The 26,115-nt window shown below is 43.0% G+C and overlaps 1 protein-coding gene across 1 annotated transcript in view; it reads left to right on the forward strand.

Moving 5' to 3' along the window:
• Positions 1-26,115, forward strand: part of dlg2 (discs, large homolog 2 (Drosophila)) — a 472,305-nt gene that overhangs the window by 257,208 nt on the left and 188,982 nt on the right. Inside the window, exon 9 of the mRNA XM_056284931.1 lies at positions 23,739-23,759. Coding sequence (XP_056140906.1) covers positions 23,739-23,759 — 21 coding nt within the window. The remainder of the gene's footprint in view (positions 1-23,738; positions 23,760-26,115) is intronic.

Raw genomic sequence — 26,115 nt, forward strand, 5'->3', positions numbered from 1 at the left:
ATACATTTGTGTCTATATTTCCCAAGAAACCTCAAAACGGGGCCCATCCCCCTGCCTGCGGCATGGTGGCAGTAGCTGTAATAACTGCAAATTAGGCATTTGTTTGCATTTGAATATTTTTTGATGCCCTCATATAAAATTAGCGCCATTAATTTTTTCCGTTAATAATAAAATGTCTGCACATCCATGCTGTTTAAGGAAAAGCTAACTAGCTGTTGTGTAGTTTAAAATGTCTCCACATCCATGCTGTTTAAAGAATAGCTAACTAGCTGTTGTGTAGTTTAAAATGTCTGCACATCCATGCTGTTTAAAGAATAGCTAACTAGCTGTTGTGTAGTTTAAAATGTCTCCACATCCATGCTGTTTAAAGAATAGCTAACTAGCTGTTGTGTAGTTTAAAATGTCTGCACATCCATGCTGTTTAAAGAATAGCTAACTAGCTGTTGTGTAGTTTAAAATGTCTCCACATCCATGCTGTTTAAAGAATAGCTAACTAGCTGTTGTGTAGTTTAAAATGTCTGCACATCCATGCTGTTTAAAGAATAGCTAACTAGCTGTTGTGTAGTTTAAAATGTCTCCACATCCATGCTGTTTAAAGAATAGCTAACTAGCTGTTGTGTAGTTTAAAATGTCTGCACATCCATGCTGTTTAAAGAATAGCTAACTAGCTGTTGTGTAGTTTAAAATGTCTGCACATCCATGCTGTTTAAAGAATAGCTAACTAGCTGTTGTGTAGCTGATAGAAGATAACTGCTCATAGAGGATGGCTGCTGGCATATGGAAGATTTAAACTAAGATGAGATGCAACATTTCATAACAAGCTGAAGCAAATAATGTAACAGAATCGACTGACTGAGGGCAGAGCGGTCCCTAGCTAATATGGCGCGAGGCAAGATTACCTGTGGCGCCCCCTTGTGACCAGAAATTTGTGATTTTAATTCCCCATAGTAAATTCCTTGGTCAGAGACTAGAAGCAAAAGGAAAAACTTTAGGAAGGAGCACAATTAATAGATAATGTCAGACTTAATGATAATCTGTAATAATAATAATAATCTTAATAATAATTCCTGTGGATACAACATTTGTTGAGAGAGAACTGTTTCATCCCTCATCTAAGTGGCCTCTTCAGTCTCAACTGGCTGCAGGTATCTCCCCCCCCCCCCCACCCTTATAAACAATACAGTTACATAATGACCAAAACCAACGCAGTTCATATGCAAATTACTATGACCATTAACTAAAGTTACAATGGCCATGTGTACTATTCACAGAGGATTGGGGAATAGTTGCAATCACAGCATTGTAAGATGGTGACAGATGTATTCTTAGCCCCCCCCCCCCCTCGCTTCAGGAATGGTCATTCCCTCTTCACATAAATGGCCTTTTTGACTCCCCGTTCAAACCAGCGTTCCTCCCTATCAAGGATGGTCACATCCTCATCCTTGAAAGAGTGGCCACTGGCCTGTAGATGGTGTAGACTGTGGAGTCCTGGTCTGATGTGTTAGCTCTCCTGTGTTGTGTCATCCTCTTGGCCAGCGTCTGTTTGGTTTCCTCAATGTACAAGTCATGGCAATCCTCCTGGCACTTAACAGCTACACTATATACACTGCTCAAAAAAATAAAGGGAACACATAAGCAATGCAATGTAGCTCCAAGTCAATCACACTTTTGAGATATCAACCTGTCCAGTTAGGAAGCAACACTGATTTGTGAATCAATTTCACCTGTTGGTAAATTGTCTAATTTCCACCAGGTGGAAATTAGACAATTTGCAAGACAACCCCTATAAAAGGAATGGATTTGCAGGTGGTGGCCACAGACCATTTGCCTGTCCTCATCTTTTCTGGCCGATCTTTGGTTAGTTTTTCATTTTGCTAGTGCCCTCACCACTAGAGGTGCCATGAGGCGGTATCTGCAACCTACAGAAGTTGCTCAGGTAGTGCAGCTCATCCAGGATGGCACATCAATGCGTGCTGTGGCAAGAAGATTTGATGTGTCTCCCAGCACAGTGTCCAGAGCATGGAGGAGGTACCAGGAGACAGGCCAGTACACCAGGAGACGTGGAGGGGGCCGCAGGAGGACAACAACCCCGCAGCAGGACCGCTATCTGGTCCTTTGTGCAAGGAGGAACAGGAGGAGCACTGCCGGAGCCCTACAAAACGACCTTCAACAGGCCACTAATGTGCAGGTTTCTGCTCAAACAGTGAGAAACAGAATGCATGAGGATGGTACGAGGGCCCGACGTCCACAATTGGGGCCTGTGCTCACAGCCCAACACCGTGCAGCCCGATTGACCTTTGCCAGAGAACATCTTGGTTGGCAGATTCACCATTGGCGCCCTGTGCTCTTCACAGGTGAGAGCAGGTTCACACTGAACACATGTGACAGACGCGAGAGAGTCTGGAGATGCTGTGGAGAACGTTCTGCTGCCTGCAACATCCTCCAGCATGACCGGTTTGGCGGTGGGTCAGTGATGGTCTGGGGAGGCATATCCTTGGAGGGCCGCACAGACCTCTACGTGCTAGCCAGAGGTACCATGACTGCCATTAGGTACCGGGATGAGATCCTCAGACCCATTGTCAGACGATATGCTGGTGCAGTGGGCCCTGGGTTCCTGCTCATGCATGACAATGCTCGTCCTCATGTGGCCAGAGTGTGTCAGCAGTTCCTGTATGTCGAGGGCATTGATGCTATGGACTGGCCTGCACGTTCCCCAGACCTGAATCCAATCGAGCACCTCTGGGACATCATGTCTCGTACCATCCGCCAACGCGATGTCGCACCACAGACTGTCCAGGAGTTGACCGATACCCTGATCCAGGTCTGGGAGGAGATCCCTCAGGAGACCATCCGTCGTCTCATCAGGAGCATGCCCAGACGTTGTAGGGAGTGCATACAGGCACGTGGAGGCCACACACACACTACTGAGCCTCATTTTGAATCGTCTTGAAGAATTTCCACAGAAGTTGGATCAGCCTATGTTCTCATTTTCCACTTTGATTTTGAGTATGATTCTGAATCCAGACCTTAATGGGCTAATGATTTTGATTTCCATTGATCATTCTTAGGTTATTTTGCTCTAAACACATTCCTCTGTCTAATAAATAAAGATTTTCAGCTGAAATATTTCATTCATTGAGGTCTATATTGTGTTTTTAGGTGTTCCCTTTATTTTTTTGAGCAGTATATTTGCCGGGGGACCTGATCCTTGGGGTGGACTAATTTCTGGTGCAGCGTGTTTTGGGGTTTGAAAGCAACTGAGATGCGGTGTTTGGAAAGTACGCATCTCAACTGTTCCAAAACTCCTACAACATACAGAATCGCCACTGGTTTACGCTTAGACAGCTGTTGTTCTTCTCCTCTCTTTGATCGGATGGTGCACTGTTTTATTGTCTTTCTGACTTTGACAAACGCCCAGTTAGGATAACGACACTTAACCAGGGCCTGTTTAATGTGGGATTTTCCCCTTCCCCGGCCGCTGTGTCAGTGGGGACGCTGTCAGCTTGGTGGTCCAGCGTCCTGATGACTCCTAGTTTGTGCTCCAGTGGATGATGAGAGTCAAACCTTCAGTACTGATCAGTATGTGTTGGTTTACGGTAAACATCAACAATCAAATGTCCCCCATCACCAGTTGCAATTTCACAGTGTAAGAAGGCTAAACTGTCATTGTTCCACATCCTCCCTGGTGAACTTGATGTGGTGTCCGCAGAGTTAATGTGGTCCGTGACATGTGGTACATATGGCAGATCCACTACCACGTTGAAGAATGTGATCTCCAGTTGCTTTAATGCATCATCAATAGGTTCATCTGGAGCTGTGTAGCTGAAGTGCCACATATTAATCTCCCCTCAGACCTCATTTACTGTTGCTTGTTCATCAGTGAAGCCTCTCTGTCTGTAGTTGGTGAAAGAATCCCATGTCTTCCTCAGGAGGCCCACAGTTACATCCAACTGCATTGTAGTTGATTGGATCAGTTTGCTGACATATTGAATGTTACTGAGGCTGTCATACCAGACAACTGAGCAAATAGTACATCTGTATGAACCAACCTCTTCAGCCAAAGACTGTGCTTCAACTTTAATAACAGGATCTGTAGTAGAATTTCCCACCTCAATTAGGGCATCTCTTGCTTGAGCAGCTTGGTACCTTACTGCCTCAATACTTTTCACCCGACTCTCCCATCGCGTTTTTGGCCATGACTTCAAGGTAGTCTATCTGTGAGTGGACGCTGAAAGCAGAGGGAACATTTTCATCAAATAGCCAAAGTAGCAAACAGCATTATGATAACTCTTTGCAGCATCGGCTACTATCAGATTTAACGTATGGGCACTGCAAGGAGCCAAAAGAGCTCGCCGATTTTGTTGGAGCAGCCTGGCTTGGACACCTTTGTTCTTTCCCCTCATTGTCGACCCCATTGTCATAAGACTGTCCTCTATAGTCCTCAAGGGGGTGTTGAGCTCCTCAAGCCTTCTTAGAATAATGGATGCAAGGCTGTTGACTCCTCTGCCATGAGGAAACCCATGTAGCGCTCCTTCATTTGTGGTGGGTCTTCGGTGAAACTATCCTGAGGATAGCAGAGAGCTGTTCTTTGTGACTCAAATCAGGTGTGCAATACAAAATAATGGAGAGGCTTTGACTTCATCCAACATTTATTCCAAAATCTTTGCACAAATGGACTATTAGCTCATTTTGTATTGTTTTGCCAAGATAGTGTGTGTGATGGCTCACTTCACTTTGCTCTCTGTTTATATGCTGCTTCACCATGGGAAGAAACTGGACCGTAAGATCCACTTCTTTCAGAAAGTTACCATTGTCTGGTTGGGTGAGATTGTCTGTTGTTCCTCTGAAAGCCATATTTCTCTGAGCTAATGTCTGAATTATGGCTACCAATCTACTGAGGACCTGGTGCCACCTGTTTCTCCCAGCTTCAACAAGTGCCATCTCTCGTTCATCCACTGTTTTCTTTTGTTAAATGCAAACCTCAAGCTCCTTATGTCTTGAAAAAAAAATCTGATTGAGTGTTTCTTTTAACAACATTATATATATATATATATATATATATATATATATATATATATACACTACCGTTCAAAAGTTTGGGATCACCCAAACAATTTTGTGTTTTCCATGAAAAGTCACACTTATTCACCACCATATGTTGTGAAATGAATAGAAAATAGAGTCAAGACATTGACAAGGTTAGAAATAATGATTTGTATTTGAAATAAGATTTTTTTTACATCAAACTTTGCTTTCGTCAAAGAATCCTCCATTTGCAGCAATTACAGCATTGCAGACCTTTGGCATTCTAGCTGTTAATTTGTTGAGGTAATCTGGAGAAATTGCACCCCACGCTTCCAGAAGCAGCTCCCACAAGTTGGATTGGTTGGATGGGCACTTCTTGCGTACCATACGGTCAAGCTGCTCCCACAACAGCTCAATGGGGTTCAGATCTGGTGACTGCGCTGGCCACTCCATTACCGATAGAATACCAGCTGCCTGCTTCTGCTCTAAATAGTTCTTGCACAATTTGGAGGTGTGTTTAGAGTCATTGTCCTGTTGTAGGATGAAATTGGCTCCAATCAAGCGCTGTCCACTGGGTATGGCATGGCGTTGCAAAATGGAGTGATAGCCTTCCTTATTCAGAATCCCTTTTACCCTGTACAAATCTCCCACCTTACCAGCACCAAAGCAACCCCAGACCATCACATTACCTCCACCATGCTTAACAGATGGCGTCAGGCATTCTTCCAGCATCTTTTCATTTGTTCTGCGTCTCACAAACGTTCTTCTTTGTGATCCAAACACCTCAAACTTGGATTCATCCGTCCACAACACTTTTTTCCAGTCTTCCTCTGTCCAATGTCTGTGTTCTTTTGCCCATCTTAATCTTTTTCTTTTATTGGTCAGTCTCAGATATGGCTTTTTCTTTGCCACTCTGCCCTGAAGCCCAGAATCCCGCAGCCGCCTCTTCACTGTAGATGTTGACACTGGTGTTTTGCGGGTACTATTTAATGAAGATGCCAGTTGGGGACCTGTGAGGCGTCTGTTTCTCAAACTAGAGACTCTAATGTACTTATCTTCTTGCTCAGTTGTGCAACGCGGCCTCCCACTTCTTTTTCTACTCTGGTTAGAGCCTGTTTGTGCTGTCCTCTGAAGGGAGTAGTACACACCGGTGTAGGAAATCTTCAATTTCTTAGCAATTTCTCGCATGGAATAGCCTTCATTTCTAAGAACAAGAATAGACTGTCGAGTTTCAGATGAAAGTTCTCTTTTTCTGGCCATTTTGAGCGTTTAATTGACCCCACAAATGTGATGCTCCAGAAACTCAATCTGCTCAAAGGAAGGTCAGTTTTGTAGCTTCTGTAACGAGCTAAACTGTTTTCAGATGTGTGAACATGATTGCACAAGGGTTTTCTAATCATCAATTAGCCTTCTGAGCCAATGAGCACACACATTGTACCATTAGAACACTGGAGTGATAGTTGCTTGAAATGGGCCTCTATACACCTATGTAGATATTGCACCAAAAACCAGACATTTGCAGCTAGAATAGTCATTTACCACATTAGCAATGTATAGAGTGTATTTCTTTAAAGTTAAGACTAGTTTAAAGTTATCTTCATTGAAAAGTACAGTGCTTTTCCTTCAAAAATATGGACATTTCAATGTGATCCCAAACTTTTGAACGGTAGTGTATATATATATATATATATATATAATCCAGTGATTCATGATTCAAGTAAATTCTTTATGAGACAGTACAAGCCTGTTTCATGCCATAAGCAATCATCAGCTTGTAGCATGAAACAGACTTATACTGTCTCATAAAGAATTTACTTGAATCACTGCATTATTTTGCCCCTTATTTGTTGAGCTCTTTCCCTACCACTGAGTGTTTCTTTTAACAAAGTTAAAAGAACAAAGTATATTTATTTATTTGTTTGTTTGTTTGTTTATTTATTTTACCACCAAACACCATTCATCAGACAAAGTGTGTGAAGATATTTAATTGCCAGTATTGGTATAAATAGTATGTTGTACGTCTGAGCTCTGGTCTTTTCAGTCTTTGTCCATTTATAAACAGTTATCCTCTTATGGTTTCACAAGCTCAAATGAAAGAGGTATTCAGGTCAGAGGGATTGTGTCAGGGATGCACATCTAAATAATTCATCATTTGACAGAGATTTTTGAAATGGTGCCGTTAGTTCAGATACTGAAGGTTTTTGTGCAGGTTTTATAGCTATGCTGGAAACTTCTTTGTAAGGTACCCTACAGTTCACTTCTTTGTCCTAAAGAAAAGGGTTGAGATAATCAACCTTTAACTTACTTATTTCCAATTTCTTTTGCTGTGCTTATTTTGTAGTATTTTCTGAGTCCCAGCATAGCGTTTCCCCTTTAGCTTGAGCCTGTGCCACGCTCCATAATAAACTAACAGACTGCAGCACATGCAACCTTAAGACAGTGCTGTATTGCCTGGCAACCTCAGGACAGAGCTGTATTGCCTGAGGACAGAGCTGTATTGCATGGCAACCTGAGGGCAGAGCTGTATTGGCTGAGGACAGAGATGTATTGCATGGTAACCCGAGGACAGAGCTGTATGTTATGTTTCACAAATGAAGACCAGAGGCCAGTGTAGCGAAACCCAAAAGGGTTAGGGTTAGACCCCTAATCTTGCATTGTTTGAAGGGCAAAAAGCGGGGTATGTCACAGGTATGAGTAGTATCACGAGACTCTGATATGAATGGCGTGCCTCCGTTCATATCAGAGTGTCAGGGCTTTGTCTTTTCTTAAAAGGATGATACCCTTGATTATTCCATCTTAAAAGGTTCTACGTGATGTTTATTAACTTTTGTACAATTTACGTGCCCAGTCTGTATAATTAGACCCGTCATGATACTGTCACACCCAAATTACTGAAACGGATAAACTTTTAAAATGCCTCCAGTTACTGTTGGAATGAAATCCATTATCTGGCCAATTTGTGTAGGAATTGATTTCTGTTGCATATCATTTGGGGTGGCGTGGTAGTTAGCATGGTCACCTCACAGCCAGAAGGTCCTGGGTTCAAGCCCTGGGATAGTCCAACCTCTGGGGCCTCCCGGGTCATTGTCTGTGGAGTTTGCAGGTTCTCCCCGTGTCTGCGTTGGTTTCCTCCGGATGCTCCGGTTTCCTCCCACAGTCCAAAGACATGTAGGTCAGGTGACTCAAAGACATGTAGGTCAGGTGAATCAAAGACATGTAGGTCAGGTGAATCAAAGACATGTAGGTGAGGTGACTCAAAGACATATAGGTCAGGTGACTCAAAGACACGTAGGTCAGTTGAACCAAAGACACATAGGTCAGTTGAACCAAAGACATGTAGGTCAGGTGAGTTAAAGACATGTAGGTCAGGTGACTCAAAGTCATGTAGGTCAGATGAATCAAAGACATGTAGGTCAGGTGGATCAAAGACATGTAGGTCAGATTAATCAAATACAGGTAGGTCAGGTAGATCAAAGACATGTAGGTCAGATGAATCAAAGACATGTAGGTCAAATGAATCAAAGACATGTAGGTGAGGTGACTCAAAGACATGTAGGTCAGGTGAATCAAAGACATGTAGGTCAGGTGAATTAAAGACATGTAGGTGAGGTGACTCAAAGACATGTAGGTCAGGTGAATCAAAGACATGTAGGTCAGGTGAATTAAAGACATGTAGGTCAGTTGAACCAAAGACACATAGGTCCGTTGAACCAAAGACATGTAGGTCAGGTGAGTTAAAGACATGTAGGTCAGGTGACTCAAAGTCATGTAGGTCAGATGAATCAAAGACATGTAGGTCAGGTGGATCAAAGACATGTAGGTCAGGTGGATCAAAGACATGTAGGTCAGATTAATCAAAGACATGTAGGTGAGGTGACTCAAAGACATGTAGGTCAGGTGAATCAAAGACATGTAGGTCAGATGAATCAAAGACATGTAGGTGAGGTGACTCAACGACATGTAGGTCAGGTGACTCAAAGACATGTAGATCAGGTGACTCAAAGACACGTAGGTCAGTTGAACCAAAGACACATAGGTCAGTTGAACCAAAGACATGTAGGTCAGGTGACTCAAAGTCATGTAGGTCAGGTGAATCAAAGACATGTAGGTCAGATGAATCAAAGACATGTAGGTCAGGTGGATCAAAGACATGTAGGTCAGATTAATCAAATACATGTAGGTCAGAGGAATCAAAGACATGTAGGTCAGATGAATCAAAGACACGTAGGTCAGGTGAATCAAAGACATGTAGGTCAGATGAATCACATACATGTAGGTCAGATGAATCAAAGACATGTAGGTCAGATGAATCAAAGACACGTAGGTCAGGTGAATCAAAGACATGTAGGTCAGATGAATCAAAGACATGGAGGTCATGTGACTCAATGACATGTAGGTCAGGTGACTCAAAGACATGTAGGTCAGATGAATCAAAGACATGTAGGTGAGGTGACTCAAAGACATATAGGTCAGGTGACTCAAAGACACATAGGTCAGTTGAACCAAAGACACATAGGTCAGTTGAACCAAAGACATGTAGGTGAGGTGACTCAAAGACATGTAGGTCAGGTGAATCAAAGACATGTAGGTCAGATGAATCAAATACATGTAGGTCAGATGAATCAAAGACATGTAGGTGAGGTGACTCAAAGACATGTAGGTCAGGTGAATCAAAGACATGTAGGTCAGGTGAATCAAAGACATGTAGGTGAGGTGACTCAAAGACATATAGGTCAGGTGACTCAAAGACACGTAGGTCAGTTGAACCAAAGACACATAGGTCAGTTGAACCAAAGACATGTAGGTCAGGTGAGTTAAAGACATGTAGGTCAGGTGACTCAAAGTCATGTAGGTCAGATGAATCAAAGACATGAAGGTCAGGTGGATCAAAGACATGTAGGTCAGGTGAATCAAAGACATGTAGGTCAGATTAATCAAATACAGGTAGGTCAGGTAGATCAAAGACATGTAGGTCAGATGAATCAAAGACATGTAAGTCAAATGAATCAAAGACATGTAGGTGAGGTGACTCAAAGATATGTAGGTCAGGTGAATCAAAGACATGTAGGTCAGGTGAATCAAAGACATGTAGGTGAGGTGACTCAAAGACATGTAGGTCAGGTGAATCAAAGACATGTAGGTCAGATGAATTAAAGACATGTAGGTCAGTTGAACCAAAGACACACAGGTCCGTTGAACCAAAGACATGTAGGTCAGGTGAGTTAAAGACATGTAGGTCAGGTGACTCAAAGTCAAGTAGGTCAGATGAATCAAAGACATGTAGGTCAGGTGGATCAAAGACATGTAGGTCAGGTGGATCAAAGACATGTAGGTCAGATTAATCAAAGACATGTAGGTGAGGTGACTCAAAGACATGTAGGTCAGGTGAATCAAAGACATGTAGGTCAGATGAATCAAAGACATGTAGGTGAGGTGACTCAACGACATGTAGGTCAGGTGACTCAAAGACATGTAGATCAGGTGACTCAAAGACACGTAGGTCAGTTGAACCAAAGACACATAGGTCAGTTGAACCAAAGACATATAGGTCAGGTGACTCAAAGACACGTAGGTCAGTTGAACCAAAGACACATAGGTCAGTTGAACCAAAGACATGTAGGTCAGGTGAGTTAAAGACATGTAGGTCAGGTGACTCAAAGTCATGTAGGTCAGATGAATCAAAGACATGAAGGTCAGGTGGATCAAAGACATGTAGGTCAGTTGAACCAAAGACATGTAGGTCAGGTGAGTTAAAGACATGTAGGTCAGGTGACTCAAAGTCATGTAGGTCAGATGAATCAAAGACATGTAGGTCAGGTGGATCAAAGACATGTAGGTCAGATTAATCAAAGTCATGTAGGTCAGGTGAATCAAAGACATGTAGGTCAGATGAATCAAAGACATGTAGGTCAAATGAATCAAAGACATGTAGGTGAGGTGACTCAAAGACATGTAGGTCAGGTGAATCAAAGACATGTAGGTCAGGTGAATTAAAGACATGTAGGTGAGGTGACTCAAAGACATGTAGGTCAGGTGAATCAAAGACATGTAGGTCAGGTGAATTAAAGACATGTAGGTCAGTTGAACCAAAGACACATAGGTCCGTTGAACCAAAGACATGTAGGTCAGGTGAGTTAAAGACATGTAGGTCAGGTGACTCAAAGTCATGTAGGTCAGATGAATCAAAGACATGTAGGTCAGGTGGATCAAAGACATGTAGGTCAGGTGGATCAAAGACATGTAGGTCAGATTAATCAAAGACATGTAGGTGAGGTGACTCAAAGACATGTAGGTCAGGTGAATCAAAGACATGTAGGTCAGATGAATCAAAGACATGTAGGTGAGGTGACTCAACGACATGTAGGTCAGGTGACTCAAAGACATGTAGATCAGGTGACTCAAAGACACGTAGGTCAGTTGAACCAAAGACACATAGGTCAGTTGAACCAAAGACATGTAGGTCAGGTGACTCAAAGTCATGTAGGTCAGGTGAATCAAAGACATGTAGGTCAGATGAATCAAAGACATGTAGGTCAGGTGGATCAAAGACATGTAGGTCAGATTAATCAAATACATGTAGGTCAGAGGAATCAAAGACATGTAGGTCAGATGAATCAAAGACACGTAGGTCAGGTGAATCAAAGACATGTAGGTCAGATGAATCACATACATGTAGGTCAGATGAATCAAAGACATGTAGGTCAGATGAATCAAAGACACGTAGGTCAGGTGAATCAAAGACATGTAGGTCAGATGAATCAAAGACATGGAGGTCATGTGACTCAATGACATGTAGGTCAGGTGACTCAAAGACATGTAGGTCAGATGAATCAAAGACATGTAGGTGAGGTGACTCAAAGACATATAGGTCAGGTGACTCAAAGACACATAGGTCAGTTGAACCAAAGACACATAGGTCAGTTGAACCAAAGACATGTAGGTGAGGTGACTCAAAGACATGTAGGTCAGGTGAATCAAAGACATGTAGGTCAGATGAATCAAATACATGTAGGTCAGATGAATCAAAGACATGTAGGTGAGGTGACTCAAAGACATGTAGGTCAGGTGAATCAAAGACATGTAGGTCAGGTGAATCAAAGACATGTAGGTGAGGTGACTCAAAGACATATAGGTCAGGTGACTCAAAGACACGTAGGTCAGTTGAACCAAAGACACATAGGTCAGTTGAACCAAAGACATGTAGGTCAGGTGAGTTAAAGACATGTAGGTCAGGTGACTCAAAGTCATGTAGGTCAGATGAATCAAAGACATGAAGGTCAGGTGGATCAAAGACATGTAGGTCAGGTGAATCAAAGACATGTAGGTCAGATTAATCAAATACAGGTAGGTCAGGTAGATCAAAGACATGTAGGTCAGATGAATCAAAGACATGTAAGTCAAATGAATCAAAGACATGTAGGTGAGGTGACTCAAAGATATGTAGGTCAGGTGAATCAAAGACATGTAGGTCAGGTGAATCAAAGACATGTAGGTGAGGTGACTCAAAGACATGTAGGTCAGGTGAATCAAAGACATGTAGGTCAGATGAATTAAAGACATGTAGGTCAGTTGAACCAAAGACACACAGGTCCGTTGAACCAAAGACATGTAGGTCAGGTGAGTTAAAGACATGTAGGTCAGGTGACTCAAAGTCAAGTAGGTCAGATGAATCAAAGACATGTAGGTCAGGTGGATCAAAGACATGTAGGTCAGGTGGATCAAAGACATGTAGGTCAGATTAATCAAAGACATGTAGGTGAGGTGACTCAAAGACATGTAGGTCAGGTGAATCAAAGACATGTAGGTCAGATGAATCAAAGACATGTAGGTGAGGTGACTCAACGACATGTAGGTCAGGTGACTCAAAGACATGTAGATCAGGTGACTCAAAGACACGTAGGTCAGTTGAACCAAAGACACATAGGTCAGTTGAACCAAAGACATATAGGTCAGGTGACTCAAAGACACGTAGGTCAGTTGAACCAAAGACACATAGGTCAGTTGAACCAAAGACATGTAGGTCAGGTGAGTTAAAGACATGTAGGTCAGGTGACTCAAAGTCATGTAGGTCAGATGAATCAAAGACATGAAGGTCAGGTGGATCAAAGACATGTAGGTCAGTTGAACCAAAGACATGTAGGTCAGGTGAGTTAAAGACATGTAGGTCAGGTGACTCAAAGTCATGTAGGTCAGATGAATCAAAGACATGTAGGTCAGGTGGATCAAAGACATGTAGGTCAGATTAATCAAAGTCATGTAGGTCAGGTGAATCAAAGACATGTAGGTCAGATGAATCAAAGACATGTAGGTCAAATGAATCAAAGACATGTAGGTGAGGTGACTCAAAGACATGTAGGTCAGGTGAATCAAAGACATGTAGGTCAGGTGAATTAAAGACATGTAGGTGAGGTGACTCAAAGACATGTAGGTCAGGTGAATCAAAGACATGTAGGTCAGGTGAATTAAAGACATGTAGGTCAGTTGAACCAAAGACACATAGGTCCGTTGAACCAAAGACATGTAGGTCAGGTGAGTTAAAGACATGTAGGTCAGGTGACTCAAAGTCATGTAGGTCAGATGAATCAAAGACATGTAGGTCAGGTGGATCAAAGACATGTAGGTCAGGTGGATCAAAGACATGTAGGTCAGATTAATCAAAGACATGTAGGTGAGGTGACTCAAAGACATGTAGGTCAGGTGAATCAAAGACATGTAGGTCAGATGAATCAAAGACATGTAGGTGAGGTGACTCAACGACATGTAGGTCAGGTGACTCAAAGACATGTAGATCAGGTGACTCAAAGACACGTAGGTCAGTTGAACCAAAGACACATAGGTCAGTTGAACCAAAGACATGTAGGTCAGGTGACTCAAAGTCATGTAGGTCAGGTGAATCAAAGACATGTAGGTCAGATGAATCAAAGACATGTAGGTCAGGTGGATCAAAGACATGTAGGTCAGATTAATCAAATACATGTAGGTCAGAGGAATCAAAGACATGTAGGTCAGATGAATCAAAGACACGTAGGTCAGGTGAATCAAAGACATGTAGGTCAGATGAATCACATACATGTAGGTCAGATGAATCAAAGACATGTAGGTCAGATGAATCAAAGACACGTAGGTCAGGTGAATCAAAGACATGTAGGTCAGATGAATCAAAGACATGGAGGTCATGTGACTCAATGACATGTAGGTCAGGTGACTCAAAGACATGTAGGTCAGATGAATCAAAGACATGTAGGTGAGGTGACTCAAAGACATATAGGTCAGGTGACTCAAAGACACATAGGTCAGTTGAACCAAAGACACATAGGTCAGTTGAACCAAAGACATGTAGGTGAGGTGACTCAAAGACATGTAGGTCAGGTGAATCAAAGACATGTAGGTCAGATGAATCAAATACATGTAGGTCAGATGAATCAAAGACATGTAGGTGAGGTGACTCAAAGACATGTAGGTCAGGTGAATCAAAGACATGTAGGTCAGGTGAATCAAAGACATGTAGGTGAGGTGACTCAAAGACATATAGGTCAGGTGACTCAAAGACACGTAGGTCAGTTGAACCAAAGACACATAGGTCAGTTGAACCAAAGACATGTAGGTCAGGTGAGTTAAAGACATGTAGGTCAGGTGACTCAAAGTCATGTAGGTCAGATGAATCAAAGACATGAAGGTCAGGTGGATCAAAGACATGTAGGTCAGGTGAATCAAAGACATGTAGGTCAGATTAATCAAATACAGGTAGGTCAGGTAGATCAAAGACATGTAGGTCAGATGAATCAAAGACATGTAAGTCAAATGAATCAAAGACATGTAGGTGAGGTGACTCAAAGATATGTAGGTCAGGTGAATCAAAGACATGTAGGTCAGGTGAATCAAAGACATGTAGGTGAGGTGACTCAAAGACATGTAGGTCAGGTGAATCAAAGACATGTAGGTCAGATGAATTAAAGACATGTAGGTCAGTTGAACCAAAGACACACAGGTCCGTTGAACCAAAGACATGTAGGTCAGGTGAGTTAAAGACATGTAGGTCAGGTGACTCAAAGTCAAGTAGGTCAGATGAATCAAAGACATGTAGGTCAGGTGGATCAAAGACATGTAGGTCAGGTGGATCAAAGACATGTAGGTCAGATTAATCAAAGACATGTAGGTGAGGTGACTCAAAGACATGTAGGTCAGGTGAATCAAAGACATGTAGGTCAGATGAATCAAAGACATGTAGGTGAGGTGACTCAACGACATGTAGGTCAGGTGACTCAAAGACATGTAGATCAGGTGACTCAAAGACACGTAGGTCAGTTGAACCAAAGACACATAGGTCAGTTGAACCAAAGACATATAGGTCAGGTGACTCAAAGACACGTAGGTCAGTTGAACCAAAGACACATAGGTCAGTTGAACCAAAGACATGTAGGTCAGGTGAGTTAAAGACATGTAGGTCAGGTGACTCAAAGTCATGTAGGTCAGATGAATCAAAGACATGAAGGTCAGGTGGATCAAAGACATGTAGGTCAGTTGAACCAAAGACATGTAGGTCAGGTGAGTTAAAGACATGTAGGTCAGGTGACTCAAAGTCATGTAGGTCAGATGAATCAAAGACATGTAGGTCAGGTGGATCAAAGACATGTAGGTCAGATTAATCAAAGTCATGTAGGTCAGGTGAATCAAAGACATGTAGGTCAGATGAATCAAAGACATGTAGGTCAAATGAATCAAAGACATGTAGGTGAGGTGACTCAAAGACATGTAGGTCAGGTGAATCAAAGACATGTAGGTCAGGTGAATTAAAGACATGTAGGTGAGGTGACTCAAAGACATGTAGGTCAGGTGAATCAAAGACATGTAGGTCAGGTGAATTAAAGACATGTAGGTCAGTTGAACCAAAGACACATAGGTCCGTTGAACCAAAGACATGTAGGTCAGGTGAGTTAAAGACATGTAGGTCAGGTGACTCAAAGTCATGTAGGTCAGATGAATCAAAGACATGTAGGTCAGGTGGATCAAAGACATGTAGGTCAGGTGGATCAAAGACATGTAGGTCAGATTAATCAAAGACATGTAGGTGAGGTGACTCAAAGACATGTAGGTCAGGTGAATCAAAGACATGTAGGTCAGATGAATCAAAGACATGTAGGTGAGGTGACTCAACGACATGTAGGTCAGGTGACTCAAAGACATGTAGATCAGGTGACTCAAAGACACGTAGGTCAGTTGAACCAAAGACACATAGGTCAGTTGAACCAAAGACATGTAGGTCAGGTGACTCAAAGTCATGTAGGTCAGGTGAATCAAAGACATGTAGGTCAGATGAATCAAAGACATGTAGGTCAGGTGGATCAAAGACATGTAGGTCAGATTAATCAAATACATGTAGGTCAGAGGAATCAAAGACATGTAGGTCAGATGAATCAAAGACACGTAGGTCAGGTGAATCAAAGACATGTAGGTCAGATGAATCACATACATGTAGGTCAGATGAATCAAAGACATGTAGGTCAGATGAATCAAAGACACGTAGGTCAGGTGAATCAAAGACATGTAGGTCAGATGAATCAAAGACATGGAGGTCATGTGACTCAATGACATGTAGGTCAGGTGACTCAAAGACATGTAGGTCAGATGAATCAAAGACATGTAGGTGAGGTGACTCAAAGACATATAGGTCAGGTGACTCAAAGACACATAGGTCAGTTGAACCAAAGACACATAGGTCAGTTGAACCAAAGACATGTAGGTGAGGTGACTCAAAGACATGTAGGTCAGGTGAATCAAAGACATGTAGGTCAGATGAATCAAATACATGTAGGTCAGATGAATCAAAGACATGTAGGTGAGGTGACTCAAAGACATGTAGGTCAGGTGAATCAAAGACATGTAGGTCAGGTGAATCAAAGACATGTAGGTGAGGTGACTCAAAGACATATAGGTCAGGTGACTCAAAGACACGTAGGTCAGTTGAACCAAAGACACATAGGTCAGTTGAACCAAAGACATGTAGGTCAGGTGAGTTAAAGACATGTAGGTCAGGTGACTCAAAGTCATGTAGGTCAGATGAATCAAAGACATGAAGGTCAGGTGGATCAAAGACATGTAGGTCAGGTGAATCAAAGACATGTAGGTCAGATTAATCAAATACAGGTAGGTCAGGTAGATCAAAGACATGTAGGTCAGATGAATCAAAGACATGTAAGTCAAATGAATCAAAGACATGTAGGTGAGGTGACTCAAAGATATGTAGGTCAGGTGAATCAAAGACATGTAGGTCAGGTGAATCAAAGACATGTAGGTGAGGTGACTCAAAGACATGTAGGTCAGGTGAATCAAAGACATGTAGGTCAGATGAATTAAAGACATGTAGGTCAGTTGAACCAAAGACACACAGGTCCGTTGAACCAAAGACATGTAGGTCAGGTGAGTTAAAGACATGTAGGTCAGGTGACTCAAAGTCAAGTAGGTCAGATGAATCAAAGACATGTAGGTCAGGTGGATCAAAGACATGTAGGTCAGGTGGATCAAAGACATGTAGGTCAGATTAATCAAAGACATGTAGGTGAGGTGACTCAAAGACATGTAGGTCAGGTGAATCAAAGACATGTAGGTCAGATGAATCAAAGACATGTAGGTGAGGTGACTCAACGACATGTAGGTCAGGTGACTCAAAGACATGTAGATCAGGTGACTCAAAGACACGTAGGTCAGTTGAACCAAAGACACATAGGTCAGTTGAACCAAAGACATGTAGGTCAGGTGACTCAAAGTCATGTAGGTCAGGTGAATCAAAGACATGTAGGTCAGATGAATCAAAGACATGGAGGTCAGGTGGATCAAAGACATGTAGGTCAGATTAATCAAATACATGTAGGTCAGATGAATCAAAGACATGTAGGTCAGATGAATCAACGACACGTAGGTCAGGTGAATCAAAGACATGTAGGTCAGATGAATCACATACATGTAGGTCAGATGAATCAAAGACATGTAGCTCAGATGAATCAAAGACACGTAGGTCAGGTGAATCAAAGACATGTAGGTCAGATGAATCAAAGACATGGAGGTCATGTGACTCAATGACATGTAGGTCAGGTGACTCAAAGACATGTAGGTCAGATGAATCAAAGACATGTAGGTGAGGTGACTCAAAGACATATAGGTCAGGTGACTCAAAGACACATAGGTCAGTTGAACCAAAGACACATAGGTCAGTTGAACCAAAGACATGTAGGTCAGGTGACTCAAAGTCATGTAGGTCAGGTGAATCAAAGACATGTAGGTCAGATGAATCAAAGACATGGAGGTCAGGTGGATCAAAGACATGTAGGTCAGATTAATCAAATACATGTAGGTCAGATGAATCAAAGACATGTAGGTCAGATGAATCAAAGACACGTAGGTCAGGTGAATCAAAGACATGTAGGTCAGATGAATCACATACATGTAGGTCAGATGAATCAAAGACATGTAGGTCAGATGAATCAAAGACACGTAGGTCAGGTGAATCAAAGACATGTAGGTCAGATGAATCAAAGACATGGAGGTCATGTGACTCAATGACATGTAGGTCAGGTGACTCAAAGACATGTAGGTCAGATGAATCAAAGACATGTAGGTGAGGTGACTCAAAGACATATAGGTCAGGTGACTCAAAGACACATAGGTCAGTTGAATCAAAGACACATAGGTCAGTTGAACCAAAGACATGTAGGTGAGGTGACTCAAAGACATGTAGGTCAGGTGAATCAAAGACATGTAGGTCAGATGAATCAAATACATGTAGGTCAGATGAATCAAAGACATGTAGGTGAGGTGACTCAAAGACATGTAGGTCAGGTGAATCAAAGACATGTAGGTCAGGTGAATCAAAGACATGTAGGTGAGGTGACTCAAAGACATATAGGTCAGGTGACTCAAAGACACGTAGGTCAGTTGAACCAAAGACACATAGGTCAGTTGAACCAAAGACATGTAGGTCAGGTGAGTTAAAGACATGTAGGTCAGGTGACTCAAAGTCATGTAGGTCAGATGAATCAAAGACATGAAGGTCAGGTGGATCAAAGACATGTAGGTCAGGTGAATCAAAGACATGTAGGTCAGATTAATCAAATACAGGTAGGTCAGGTAGATCAAAGACATGTAGGTCAGATGAATCAAAGACATGTAAGTCAAATGAATCAAAGACATGTAGGTCAGGTGAATCAAAGACATGTAGGTCAGATTAATCAAATACAGGTAGGTCAGGTAGATCAAAGACACATAGGTCAGTTGAACCAAAGACATGTAGGTGAGGTGACTCAAAGACATGTAGGTCAGGTGAATCAAAGACATGTAGGTCAGATGAATCAAATACATGTAGGTCAGATGAATCAAAGACATGTAGGTGAGGTGACTCAAAGACATGTAGGTCAGGTGAATCAAAGACATGTAGGTCAGGTGAATCAAAGACATGTAGGTGAGGTGACTCAAAGACATATAGGTCAGGTGACTCAAAGACACGTAGGTCAGTTGAACCAAAGACACATAGGTCAGTTGAACCAAAGACATGTAGGTCAGGTCAGTTAAAGACATGTAGGTCAGGTGACTCAAAGTCATGTAGGTCAGATGAATCAAAGACATGAAGGTCAGGTGGATCAAAGACATGTAGGTCAGGTGAATCAAAGACATGTAGGTCAGATTAATCAAATACAGGTAGGTCAGGTAGATCAAAGACATGTAGGTCAGATGAATCAAAGACATGTAAGTCAAATGAATCAAAGACATGTAGGTGAGGTGACTCAAAGACATGTAGGTCAGGTGAATCAAAGACATGTAGGTCATGTGACTCAATGACATGTAGGTCAGGTGACTCAAAGACATGTAGGTCAGATGAATCAAAGACATGTAGGTCAGGTGAATCAAAGACATGTAGGTCAGATGAATCAAAGACATGTAGATCAGGTGACTCAAAGACACGTAGGTCAGGTGAATCAAAGACATGTAGGTCAGATGAATCAAATACATGTAGGTCAGATGAATCAAAGACATGTAGGTCAGATGAATCAAAGACACGTAGGTCAGGTGAATCAAAGACATGTAGGTCAGATGAATCAAAGACACGTAGGTCAGGTGAATCAAAGACATGTAGGTCAGATGAATCAAAGACATGGAGGTCAGGTGACTCAATGACATGTAGGTCAGGTGAATCAAAGACATGGAGGTCAGGCGAATCGGCCATACTATATTGTCCCTGTGTGTGTGTGTGGGCCCTGTGATGGTCTGGCGGCCTGTCCAGGGTGTCTGCCCGCCTTTCGCTCAATGACTGCATGGATGGACATATCATTTGGTTAGGGTTAGGGTTATCATTTGGCCAAATTTAATGTGTTTTTTATAGTATTTCGGGGGTACACGACAAATCTCAGGAGAATAAGTACAAGTCAACTGCTAACACAAAACATATGGTTGCAACATGGCTTGGCTTGAATAGTATGAGATAGAAAGTTACATCTTTTAAATTAAGCTGGGTTGCATTGTATTCATGGTCATGTGTGTTCAACTGCTTCCTTTAAAATGCCTTGATCCATACATCCTTCATCCATACATCCTTTGGACATAATCATTAGACAGATGGCCAAACCCCCACCCCATCACGTTTATTTCAAAACCCCAACCCCATCACGTTTATTTCAAAACCCCAACCCCATCACGTTTATTTCAAAACCCAACCCCATCAAGTTTATTTCAAACCCCAACCCCATCAAGTATATTTCAAAACCCCAACCCCATCACGTTTATTTCAAAACCCCAACCCCATCACGTTTATTTCAAAACCCCAACCCATCAAGTATAAAGAGAGAAAAAGAGACCATCAGTGGAACTACGCGAGGCTCATGCTCCTGATGTGTTTTTTCTTTTTTCTTGTTTTTCCCCCTATGGATTTTTTTCTCCCTTTTTTTCCCCAATTGTATCCGTCCAATTATCCCACTTTTCCGAGCTGTCCCGGTTGCTGCTCCACCCGCTCTGCCGATCCGGAGAGGGCTGCAGACTACCACATGCCTCCTCCCATAGATGTGGAGTCACCAGCTGCTTCTTTTCACCTGACAGTGAGGAGTTTCACCAGGGGGACGTAGCACGTAGGAGGATCACGCTATTCCCCCCAGTCCCCCCCCCCTAACCAGGCACCCCGACCAACCAGAGGAGGCGCTAGTGCAGCAACCAGGACACATACCCACATCCGGCTTCCCACCCGCAGACACGGCCAATTGTGTCTGTAGGGACGCCCGTCCAAGCCGGAGGTAACACAGGGATTTGAACCGGTGATCCCTGTGTTGGTAGGCAACGGAATAGACCGCTATGCTACCCGGACGCCTCCTGAGGCGCTTTTGACAAGCATTCAAACTGCAGAAAGGGAGAAAGTTCCTGACCGCCACTATCTAGATGTCTGTAACTGCTTGATAAACCTCCCCTCCCTCCTACTCCAGAGGTTCTTTGAAGGCTTGAGAAAGCCCGGAGGCGTACAGATGTACAAAAGTGTGGATTTGTTATGGATTTTCAGCCACGAGGTCTTCCTGCTAAAAGCTGCATTCTCATTACGGCACCACGTGTTGCACCGGTTTAATGGAGTCCCTGGCAAAGAGACAGACGATGATAGTGTTTAAAGGTTCAGCAGCCATTTTTCTTTAAAAACACACAATATTAAAAACACCGGAGAACAAACCATCTAGTTAAAAATGGCAAAATGCCTGAAAAACTACAGCCCCTCTCCCTGGTGTGTTGCAGAGAGGGTGCAGGTGGGATTTATTCTGTCCAGAGCTGTTTGGGCTGACTTGGGGAAAGCTGGGCTGCGCTGACCACACTCGACCATAACACTTTAGGCAGTTATCGATTTATTTCACTTTTTAGGATAATTTCAGATGCAACAAAAAGATCTCCTTTTTCCTTGTCCCCACTTGTTCTGATGTCCAGGAGTGCAACAGCTATCTACCTTTTCAACATTTTGGAAAGATTGCTGCTGAAATGACTGAGAATTCCTGCCAATATGGTGCCATTTTTATTGAGGCAGATGCATGCTGGGATAGTGTGGCTTTAACTACCGGCGCTCTGTGGAGTAAAATAAGCAATAAGTGGATTGCAGTTAGTAATTTGCAAGGCTGAGGGGTAAATTCAAGACAACCAGCTCTTCACTTGAATAGCCCATAGATTTGATTGTTCGCAGGAACACTTTCTCATCGCTGTTTTTCCAACCATACATGTCATCACCAAATTGACTGTCTCAGGGGGTAATTTCCTGGCAAGGTGGCTTTCTTATGGAGCAGCACACCCAAGCCCATGCTAGATGCATGTGTGAGGGTGGATGAGGGGGAGGGGTGTGCACACAACTCTTGGACAGACCCCAGACAAAGAGTGTTTGCTTAGACTGTTGGTTTTCAGCAGCCTGTGGGGACTTTAAATGGGGAAAAAAGAAAGATTTAATACAGGCACTGATTGTAAAGGCAAAAATTGTGGTTTTTCATCAGCTGGAGGAAGAGTGAGTACCCCTTCCTTTCTAGCCAAATGAAGTGACACAAATTGCACAGTCTGACTCCCAAAGATGTTATCAATTCTATCTGCAGCAGTGTTTATCAATTGCCAGCCTGTTTCCGTGGTAATATCAGCCTGATAAAGACCTATGATTTTAGCAGGGCTGCAATTATTTCTCTGTCAATCAAGATGGGCGAACTTTGTAAATAAATATCTGTTAAATGAAACCTGCTGCTTGGGATGGGGTAGGGGGTCAGATTAACCCGCCAAGGAACAGGCCTCAGTGCACTCTGATGTTCCATGGTGAAGAGATGTTACTTCATCTGATCTGTCCCCTGTTGTGGCGAGGAGATGTTACTTCATCTGATCCGTCCCCTGTTGTGGCGAGGAGATGTTACTTCATCTGATCCATCCCCTGTTGTGGCGAGGAGATGTTACGTCATCTGATCCATCCCCTGTTGTGGTGAGGAGATGTTACTTCATCTGATCCATCCCCTGTTGTGGCGAGGAGATGTTACGTCATCTGATCCATCCCCTGTTGTGGCGAGGAGATGTTACTTCATCTGATCCATCCCCTGTTGTGGCGAGGAGATGTTACGTCATCTGATCCATCCCCTGTTGTGGCGAGGAGATGTTACGTCATCTGATCCATCCCCTGTTGTGGTGAGGAGTTGTTACGTCATCTGATCCATCCCCTGTTGTGGTGAGGAGATGTTACTTCATCTGATCCATCCCCTGTTGTGGCGAGGAGATGTTACGTCATCTGATCCATCCCCTGTTGTGGCGAGGAGATGTTACGTCATCTGATCCATCCCCTGTGGTCATAATTTTCTCTCTGTCCTCTTATTGACATAGTGGGAAACCCTGGTTACTTTGTGGCAAGTTTTGTGATTGGCTATTTAGAGCCACTGAAAACGCAAAGGGACTCGGATTATTGCACCATCACCAGCTGTGCTTCATCAGTGTAAAAGTGAAGATGAGAAAATCATTTCTACAGTAGTGTTATCATGCCTAAATCCCCTTGATGATATGAAAATATGCTGTTCTTTGTCACTGCAGCCCTCCAGAGCTCTCAGTCCTCTCATAAACCAAAGTTTATGATAGTGCGGATAATGATGTCCTTTTTTTTAGCTTTTTTCTTTTTGGTACATTGGTTGAAAACTTTATTTGTTTAGAAAACCATTCTAGTTCTTACTTTTGCAGTACACTTTGGCCAGTGTACCTCTTCTCCCACTGATGTTTAGCACTTTTCTGGGGCCCAGTTGACATTCCAAGCACACCTTTGACAGGTCAACAAATGCTGAAAACACTCAGGCTCCTTTGTGCGCTTGTGAAACACCAAAAGCTGGTGAGAAATATGTGTGCCTCCCTTTAAATATTTGCATTGGCACAGTTTTGATTTTTTTTAAATCAAGCACTTTTGATTGCAGTTTGGAATAGTTCAAGGGAAATCACAGTGATAACTGGCTGAACTTTGCATATATTTCAATAAGGATTGTGCTGAGAAAAAGCATGCCACATAGCAACCCTGATCTGTTGTTACAGCGAATCAGTGTTTTCCTGATATGTTTGCCTTACTGTGGTGTTATAAGATGCCAGCCTGTTCCTTGTAGGGGGTTCAGTAATATAATCCCCCAGGGAGGTTGTTTTCCTGAAATAAGTGTGTCCATATACACTCCATCCAGCATCCAGCGCTTTACCTGTGCCCCATCCATAGGGTTAGTGGTTGTGTCAGGAAGGGCATCCGATGTAACATTTTGCCAAACCAGTATGTGGCTTGACAAAACCATACCGTGTTGGTCGAGGCCTGGGTTAGCAATGGCCTCCATTGGTGCTGTGCCCTCACAAGGTACCAATAGAAACTGTAAAATCTGCTGTGGCGACCCCTGAGAAACAGGGAGTAAGCCAAAAGAAAGAAAGAATACACTGATGAGCCAAAACATTTTGACTACTTACCTAATACGCTGTTGGTCCTCCATGTTCCGCCAAAACAGTGTCGACCTGCCAAGGCATGGACTCTACAAGACTCCTGAAGGTGTCCTGTGGTATCTGGCACCAAAACGTTAGCAGCAGATCCTTTAAGTATTGTAGGGTGCGAGGTAGAGCCACCATGGATCAGATGTCTGTGAATGTTCTCATTCATCCAGGTCATAGTTATCCAAAGGAATTGAATCAAGTGCAACTGGACTTGGTTATATATCTGTGAAGATGTTTCACCTCTCATCCAAGAGGCTTAATCAGTTCGTGCCTTTCTGGTTCAGATATGTGGATGACACATGGGTCAAAATCCAAACACAGGAGGTGCAAGCGTTTACCAAACACATCAACTCAGTGGACAAGAACATTAAGTTCACAAGGGAAGACGTAAAGAACAACAGTTTGCCCTTCTTGGACTGTGACGTCCACATTGGGGAAGACAGGAGCCTCCACATTGGGGTTTACAGGAAACCTACACACACAGACCAATATCTACTTTTCGACTCACACCACCCTCTGGAACACAAACTGAGCGTCATCAGAACTCTGCAACACAGCGCTGACAATGTGCCCAGCAGCACTCAGGCCCAACGTAAAGAACACAAACACCTGAGGAGAGCTTTAAAAACCTGCGGCTACCCCAGTTGGACCTTTGTGAAAACTGCAACATGTTCCAAAAAGACCAACCAGGTGAGCGACGAGGAGAAAAGGAACAGAAGGAATAGCATAGTCATCCCGTATGTTTCTGGGGTCTCCGAGAAACTCAGGAGAATTTTTAACAAACACCGCATCCTGGTATACTTCAAACCCAACAACACACTCCCACAAAGACTGGTTCATCCCGAAGACCGTGTACCACACACCTGGAAAAGCAATCTGGTGTATGCTGTACAATGTAATGAGGACTGCACTGCCCTATACATAGGAGAAACCAAACAACCACTACACAAACGGATGGCCCAACACAGAAGGCCACACTCCTCAGGACAAGACTCAGCAGTCTATCTACACCTAAAGGAGAAGACACACTCCTTCGAGGACAGCAACGTACACATTTTGGACAGGGAAGATAGATGGTTTGAAAGAGGGGTGAAGGAAGCCATTTATGTAAAACTGGAAAAAACCGTCCCTCAACAGAGGAGGAGGTCTGCGACACCACCTGTCTCCCACTTACAATGCCGTCCTTTCATCTCTACCCAGGAGACTCAAGAAGCCTAGCCTCCAAGAACAACTGTTGGTCACTAACAGCTCCAACGACTCATGACCACTGAATGGAGCACTAACGAAGTTGAAACTAACACCTCCCACGACTGTCGTTGCTAAACATCGGAACACAAAAGAGCCATTGACATCATTAGCTCTGATAACGACTCCAAAGAGGCTAAATATCTGAGTTTCATCAGCAGCCAGTCAGACTAGCTTGGTCTAGTCAGAAAGGCACGAACTGATGAAGCCTCTTGGATGAGAGGCGAAACGTCGTCACGGATATATACCAAGTCCAGTTGCACTTGATTCAATTCCTTTGGATTACCATGGATCAGACTTGTCGGTCCAGCATATCCCACAGATGCTCAATCGGATTGAGATCTGGAGAATCTGGAGGCCAGGGCAACACCT

This window comes from Lampris incognitus, chromosome 8 (genome assembly GCF_029633865.1).
Source record: "Lampris incognitus isolate fLamInc1 chromosome 8, fLamInc1.hap2, whole genome shotgun sequence".
NCBI classification, from domain to species: domain Eukaryota; kingdom Metazoa; phylum Chordata; class Actinopteri; order Lampriformes; family Lampridae; genus Lampris; species Lampris incognitus.